Source organism: Emydura macquarii, unplaced genomic scaffold, assembly GCF_026122565.2.
Source record: "Emydura macquarii macquarii isolate MOO-44397 ecotype Brisbane River unplaced genomic scaffold, CSIRO-AGI_Emac_v2 contig_561, whole genome shotgun sequence".
In the NCBI taxonomy this organism is placed as follows: domain Eukaryota; kingdom Metazoa; phylum Chordata; order Testudines; family Chelidae; genus Emydura; species Emydura macquarii.
This window is the reverse complement of record NW_027130698.1, coordinates 15,882,642-15,890,650: the sequence shown is the minus strand read 5'-3', so window position 1 is coordinate 15,890,650 and position 8,009 is coordinate 15,882,642. Positions and strand designations below refer to the sequence as shown.

At 49.1% G+C, this 8,009-nt stretch overlaps 1 protein-coding gene across 3 annotated transcripts in view; it reads left to right on the top strand.

The window, feature by feature from the left end:
• The first annotated feature begins 5,131 nt into the window (after positions 1 to 5,131).
• SLC7A5 (solute carrier family 7 member 5) overlaps positions 5,132 to 8,009 on the top strand; it is a 59,864-nt gene continuing 56,986 nt past the window's right edge. For all 3 annotated transcript variants that reach the window (XR_010918366.1, XR_010918365.1, XM_067540217.1), the window contains exon 1: positions 5,132 to 5,980. Coding sequence is in view for 1 of the 3 variants with exons in the window: in XM_067540217.1 (XP_067396318.1) it covers positions 5,386 to 5,980 (595 nt within the window). In the remaining 2 variants the exon portion in view is untranslated. The remainder of the gene's footprint in view (positions 5,981 to 8,009) is intronic.

The following is an 8,009-nucleotide window of genomic DNA, read 5'->3' as shown; positions in this document are numbered from 1 at the left end:
TGCAAAACCTTAGTGGCTTTTTCTTTCAAGAACATAATGTAATTGCTCCCGCACAATGAACTGGTTCATCATGTGTAGAGTGTAAGCAGATGTCAAACATTTTGTGATCTGTGAAAGACTCTACTGAACTGTATTGAAATTGGAATTGTGAAACAATGAACCTAACTGAGTAGAAGCAGTACTGACGGAAGAATATCTAATGGTTCATTGTCCCCTAGAGCTGTGTGAAATATGCCTGTACTAGGACTGTACATTTTGAATATCTATTTACTCAACAATTTCATTCAACACTTATCATTAGACATGACTTAAAGAAACGGTCAACTAAGCTCCTTTTTTTAACATTGCATATTTATTTGTCAACACTGAACATGCTTAAGTATTATTGGTACAGCTCATCATTTCCTGAGCTTCACATTTTGTGTTTTGCAGGTCATATACGCAGTGGTGTTGGGGCCATGTCGGTCCCAGGATATTAGAGACAAGGTGGGTGAGGTAATACCTTTTTATTGGACCAAATTCTGTTGGTGAGAGGAACAAGCTTTCGAGCTTACGCAACACTCTTCTTCAGGTCTGGCAAATGTACTCACAGTGTGGCAGCTAAATACAAGGGGGAACAGATTGTTTAGCATAAGCAATTAACACATATTTCAAGGGACCATTCAAGCCGAAGTGGCCTATTAATACCTCTCCAGCCATAAAGGAGTTGGGGGGTGGGGGGGTCTGTTATAACCCATAAATCCAGTGTCCCTGTTCAGTCCATGATTTTTAGTGTCTAGCAAAGTTATAAATGTAAGCTCCCAGGCTCGTCTTTTGAAGGTGTTGTGCGGTTTTCCTTTGAGGATGAGAACGGAGAGCTTGGGTATAATGTTTGCTTTAAGAAAAATGTTCACCCACAGGTGATGTGGTGTTTTTGTCTTTGATCACTTCCCTGTGTGTGTTCATTTGAGAGCATAGTGATAGTTTCATTCACATGGTTACTATAGGGGCATTTAGTGCACTTAGATGAGGCACACCACATGTTGTGATAGGCATGCATAGGACCCATGGAACTTGAAAGGTGTGTTGATCATCACTGTAGAAGTGGAGCTATAGTCTTAAGGTTTTGCATCTGTCGTTCTGGCAGGGTCTCTTGGTGCTTTGAGTTGGTGTGTCCTGGTCTGTGGGAAGCTTGCTTCTGATGATGAGCTTGGAGAGGTTAGAGGGTTGTGTGAAGGCCAGAAGAGGAGGTTCAGGAAAGATTTCTTTCAGGATGGGGTCCCCACTGATTTCAGGTTGTAATTGTTTGATATAGTCCGTATGAGCTCCAGTGTGGGATGGCAAGTGACAACTAGGATGTGCAAGCCCCAATCTGCTGGCCACTCACAGCATCTAGAATCCTAGAATATTAGGGTTGGAAGGGACCTCAGGAGGTCATCTAGTCCAACCCCCCTCTGCTGCTTCCAAAGAAACAGTACCTCCCAGCTTACCAGTTCCACCTCAGGTCGCTGCTCTGCTCAACACAGAGAGATGTTTACACTGAAATCAAGAATAGGTTTAACAAGACCTAGAGATACAAAACAATAGCCAGTAGAAGCATTGGAAACAAACGACTACATGTAAAATAAAATCATAGCACACATTCTAGACCCTAGACTTAATTAACAAGATACTCTTATAACTTGCTCACCCAAAGTCCTTTCACCATTTTAGTGCCATGCTGGCTGTGATCCTCTTTGCATAAGACAAACACGCTTTTAGCTTGTCCCCCCAGTGAAGGATCCAGGGTATCTCTTGATACTCCTAGATATGACTTAGCAACCCATTGTCCTTATTCATAAACAGGACACTTCCCTGCTGATTGTTTCTTCCTGTGGCTTTTCTCTTGCTGATTTTTTTTAATCTCTTGATTAGCCTCGGGCTCAGTGCGCAACTAGACATGTGTCATGAGGCGGACAACACATGTATGACCAAACAGGAGATAAACGTCTGTTCCACTTGCCTGAAAGGTACGTTCCTGAGGTGTGTATCCTGTTGGTGACCTGCTTTAATCCCAAATCCTTATGTATTCATGCTGAACATTTTGTTCTTCTTAAATATTATCCAAACATACAATTCATAAAGATTATGATGACCGGTGGGCTAATGGCTCGATAGAGACCTCTAACAATGGTCTCAAGTTGCAGTGGGGGAGGTCTAGGTTGGATATTAGAAAAAACTTTTTCAGTAGGAGGGTAGTGAAGCACTGGAATGGGTTGCCTAGGGAAGAGGTGGAATCTCCATCCTTAGAGATTTTTAAGGTGCGGCTTGACAAAGCCCTGGCTGGGATGATTTAGTTGTGGTTGGTCCTGCTTTGAGCAGGAGGTTGGACTAGATGATATAGTACAACCCTATGAACCACCACTGCCCTCTGCCAGTTGGCAGGTCCCAGAATTACATTCTGTCTAAATTTACACAAGAAATAATTTGCATTCAAAACCTATTGTTCAGTAGAGAAACTGTGTTCTATTTTTCCCAATGCCTACACAATCTATCTGGCTAATTTTAAATGAACTAGAAGGAGCTATATTTCATTTAAAGGAATGTGTGTCAATTCAGGTTTTGTTAAAAACAGTTTTTATGAACTTAATAATAGTATGAATATTTCCACTCTATTATTCAGAACAGTCAATTTTATTTTTAAAGAAATAATGTTTCTCTAGTATTTGCAATCCATTTTTTGCAGCATCCTGCTTCTGTATGAGAATTAGAAGGTGAAAATGTTTGTGTCTGTTATGATTATGGTGATACATACATAAAATTGTTTATAAACAAAACTGAAAAATAACTAGTTTAATTGTTCTAGTATAATGAAGTGCAAAAGTAAACAAACAACACCAAATAGTGAAAAGCATTAAACAAAACTTTAAAATAATATTTAATCTAGGGAAATGTTGGTCCAGATTTCTTTACCTTTTACTAACATTTTTTAAAATGGCTATTAAGTGCTTCATTTTTTTGGTACACAACTTGAAGGCACCTGATTTTCAGAAAGTACTGAACACCCTTTCCATGGAAATTTGACCCATTTAACGTGTTGCAGGTTGCAAGTCCAAAAACTGAATCACCCAAAATCACGAGTCACCTCTGAAAATCTTTGCCCTTCTTTTTAAAATAAATTGGTGTAACCGTTTTTTGAATGAAGTCAGCAAGTTGGGTGTTAATTGCACACATGATTACTGTAATTTCACAGCAAGTTGTGATATGTGCATTATAAATTAAATTATTCTAGAAGTCTGGCTGGTGCAGTGGTAATGTTTTTCTAAACGTGTATGATCAGAGATGTGGTGTATGCTTATTTAAATAATTTTAACTTTTAAAAAGTCATGGTTCAAAGACCACTAGATGGCACATTCTGATAGTACTTTGTTTCTTGTTCCCAATGAAAGAAACACTGGAAGAAAGTGACTGGGGAAACCATAACACAATTTGAGGGTGAGATCTTGCCAACACTTATGTAGGGGAGTAATTTAATACATGTGAGTTGTCCCAATAACAGTTACTCCCCTGCACGTGTTATGAGGCTCTGACATTAAAAGTTGGAAATTTTATTTAAGAGTTCAATCATCTCTCCAGGGAGATGTAGACTTACAGTGGTAGATAAACTCCGTCTCGTACAAACAAGCCCTGTGCCACAAGTGTCAACGCTTAAGCATGTGTGTAACTACACTTATGGGCGGAAGGATCGTCCAGTGTTTAAGGTACTATGGGACCAACTCCTGCTCTGCCCCAGACTTCTTGTGTGATCTTGCACAAGCCACTAAACCTCTCTGGGTACCTCTACACAGCCTGTGGTAGGGAGCCTGGTGCTTGCCCTAATACTCAAAAAGTAGCTGTGTGGACAGCTCTTTGAAGGTGGAGCGGAGGCTGGATCTTGGGTTCTGAAGCCCGCCCCAGCTCCCTCCAACCCAAGCTCCAACTTCAAAGAGCTGCTCGTTTTAGAGGCTTAGCGCAAGCCCTACAAACTCAAGGCTGTTGACCCAGGCTGTAGACGTCCCTTAAGCGTCTCAGTGCCCCATCTGCAAAAATAGGGATAATAGCATTGCCCACCCCGCCCAGGGATGGTGTGAGAACAAATCTGTTAAAGCAGTGTGTCGCTCACTCAGATGCTACAGTGATAGGGCCCAAATAAGAGAGTAGCACCATGTCCTCAGTGGGCCTAGTCAGTAAAGTTATGCACATGCTGAAGCAGGGGCAGGGTTAGTGCTTGGGAAACTGATGGAAAGCACTGACCCGCAGAACTAAGCCAGAAGGGATGGACTGATGTTCTAACTCCCGCCGAGAGGCACCAGTGGGGCCTTGGCCAGGGGCTAGATGAGGGTTATAAGGATCGGGAGAGGCCATAGATACTTTTAAAATCAGGGTGTAGGCGAGCTGAGCTGGGTGCCTGTTGTTTTCGGGTGGGTTTTCTATTCGCTTTAAGGCTCTGCCTGCTCTAATTTTTGTTAGTGTTTAAATGCCTGGAGCGGAATCCCAATCCATAAATGCAAGGGCAATGACTGTGGGGTCAGCTCCTGTCTGGGGAGGGGGCAGGGGCCAGTGATCCTCCTCAGCACCTCAAAATACTGCTCGCCGGATGCTGAATCGGCCGGGAGGAGTCTGTCCCCCCCGGCCTGGGGCTGGGGTCAGGTACCCGCGGGCGGTGCCTGCCGCTCTCAGCCCCGCGCTTTGGTTTCCTGCTCCACCTTCCTGCCCCCGTCCGCGTGTGCTCGCTGTCCCCGGCGTTGTGTGACCGCGGGCCGCAGGCAGGGAAGGAGGCGACGGGGCTAAACCGCGGCGGGCGGGGGCGCTGCAGCCGGACCCGGACCCAGACCCGGGCCCCGCCAGGGCTGCGGTGGGTGGAGGGTGGGGGGCCCTAGAGAGGCTCGCCCGCCCGGCCGGGGAAGGCAAAGCAAAGCACGTGCGCCGGAGCCCGCCCGCCGGCCGGCCGGCCCCTCCCTGCTCTCCGCCCCCCAGCGTGCGCTCCATGCCCGGCTCTTCCTTCCGCCTGCCCCCGGCGGAGATATAAGGGACGAGACAAAAGGGCGCTGCCGCCAGCCTGCTGCGGTGGGTGGCTGCGGTAAGCGCCGGGCCAAAGAGCCGCGTGTGTCCGGCTCCCGCTCCCCAGCCCGGCTCGGCTCGGCCCGCCCGGGGCTTGTTTACCTCAGCCCGGGCACCAGGAGCCCGCCTTCCCGCGCCCGGCCGGCAGCGGATCGGAACCGGCCTCTGCGGCGCCAGCCGGGCCCCTCAGCCGCATCCTCCCTCCCCGGGCCGGGCCGGGCGACTCTCTCCCTCCTTCCCTCCCTCAGCAGCATCCCTCCGCCCCGGGGTCCGTCCCCCCATTTCTGCGGCAGCCGCCTGGGCCCGAGCCGGCCTTTCTCTCTCCTCATGTCGGGCGGCGGCGGCGCGCTGAAGAAGCGGGGCTCGGCCGGCTCGTCCTCCCCGGCGCAGGCGGAGGAGGAGCGGCAGGCGATGGAGAAGATGCTGGAGCCGGCCAGGCGGGCCGGCGGGGCCCATGAGAACGGCTGCGTCGGGGCGCCTTCCTCCTCCTCCTCCCCGGGCGGCGGGGACGGCGTGGCGCTGAAGCGCTCCATCACCCTGGTCAACGGCGTGGCCATCATCATCGGCACCATCATCGGCTCGGGCATCTTTGTCACCCCCACCGGGGTGCTGAAGGAGGCCGGCTCGCCGGGGCTCTCGCTGGTGGTGTGGGCCGTCTGCGGCCTCTTCTCCATCGTGGGCGCCCTGTGCTACGCCGAGCTGGGCACCACCATCTCCAAGTCCGGCGGCGACTACGCCTACATGCTGGAGGTCTACGGCTCGCTGCCCGCCTTCCTCAAGCTCTGGGTGGAGCTGCTCATCATCCGGCCCTCGTCCCAGTACATCGTGGCCCTGGTCTTCGCCACCTACCTGCTCAAGCCCCTCTTCCCCAGCTGCCCGGTCCCCGACCAAGGGGCCAAGCTGGTGGCCTGCCTCTGTGTCCGTGAGTATCCGCAGCGCCCCTAGTCTGTGCCCCCTTGCCCTAGCTTCCCTCCTATTCTGCTGCCCCACCTGGCTTCTCTCTCTGTCTGCCACCCCTGGCTCTGTTACCTGCCCAGGTGGCTTCGCTAGACTGAATGGTGGCCTCTGCTGCGTGCCATTGCTCCTTGGGGGGACACGTTCCCTCCCAGCTCTCGCTTGTGCCCGTCGTCTTCCTTGGCATCCTGCTCACCTGCCCCGTGTTTGTTTGGCAGAGAGACCCCCCAACCCTCCCAGTCTGGTCTGAGCAGGAGGATCTAATCGAGAAGCTTGAACAGAAAAACTAACCGATCGGGGTTGTAACTGCCATCCCACAGGCCCCTTTTCTGAAATGACTTCCCCAAATGGCCTTGGGGAGTGTGGCATGTAACAGGTGCAGTGCACGTCCTGTCTGTGCCAAGGGGTGAGAAAATCTGGTCTCGTCATCTAGGAGTGCTGGAGGATAAAATCCATTCCTTATGGCCAGGGGTCCTCAGATGCCCAGGGTGATGGAGTGATATAAGCCCTGAGATGGTCTGTGCTAGGAGAGAGATCAGTTGGATTGAACTGGTTGTCGAACCGGTGCTGAAAGCGGTTTCACTGCAAATGTAGCCAAGAGCAAACTGTTTTCAGCACCATTTCTGAAAGAGTGGTTCAACTGCTTTCTGGCTTCCAGTAGGGCAGGCTTCAGCTGCATCCGACAGTGCCACAGGATGCTTTTTCCTCAGGTAGACAAGGCACATGGGGGTGAGGGAGGTGCCCTGCTAAATCAAGGGCCACTGCCATCTGCATCAGCAGCCTGAGGTTTGCCCTGCTGCTGAAATTGGGACAATTTCCGTCCCCGCTCCACTATCTTCAAGACTTCAACTTTGCCAAAATCTAGGAACATCCCTTTACTCCATACTGCTAAACTTAGGGTCATTCACCTCCTTAGTTCCAGTGCCACTTGAGTTTGGCACTGACTTTGGCCCTGTAGTTCTCTTCTAGATCCTCTGTTAATAATAATAGGAAGATTTGGGTTTATTTTGGAGTAGGGTTTTTTGTTTTTTGGGGTTTTTTTTGCATGTGGGTTTTTAAGGGTCTAATAATAGTACCTAGCTCCTATATGGGGCTTTTCATCAGTCGTTCTCCATGCTCTTTACAGAGGAAGGTGAGTGACTGACTGTCTTTACAAGTGGGTTACTGCTGTATTTTTTTTAAGGTTGTGGAGAGGATTCTAGTTATCTGAGATGTCTAAATGGACTATTTTTATACTAGACACCGGTACCATTTGGGGATTGCTGGCCATTGAAAGGTGCAGCTGGGCATAATGGGAAGGGACAGTCCCTGTGAATTCATTTGTGCACAAGCTGCCTTACTGTTTCAAAAACAACCTGCAAAACCGGCTTGACTGGAAACGGTAAGCCAGGTGGTCAATTATGCAAATCAGTTTTTCACATTGTCTGTACAAGGTTAGAAATTTCTCATCTAGTGGCTAGACTGTTAAGAGTCTGAAGGCGAATGGAAACCCCGGCTACATGCCCCTGTCTCATTTTGTAATAAACGAGACTGAAGTATGTAGGTTGTGGGTGATATAGGTAGAAGTGTTGCCTCACTAAGAATGGCCCTGATGTCAACATGCAATATGTTTTATGCTGCAAACGATATCATTGAGAGTCTGCGTGTATAGTGTTCCAGTTATTTGCTTGCCACGAAATGACAGATTTAGAGTAACTTAGATTCAGGTTTCTTGGTTACTGGTGCTGAATCATTACAGCGCAGAATTGAGTCTGAGGCCAGGTGTACGCTACAAGCGCTACAGCCGCGCATCTTGTGAAGACACTCTATGCTGATGGGAGAGTGTCTCCCGCCGACATAGCACTGGTGTGGACAGCGCTTCGGTTGCTGTAACTTGCGTCGCTCAGGGGGTGTCTTTTTCACACCCCTGAGCGACTTAAGTTAGATCACCTTAAGAGGTGGTGTAGATCTGCTCTGAGAGTTGAGCTCTGAGAATGTACCTTCTGTACAGGGTTCAT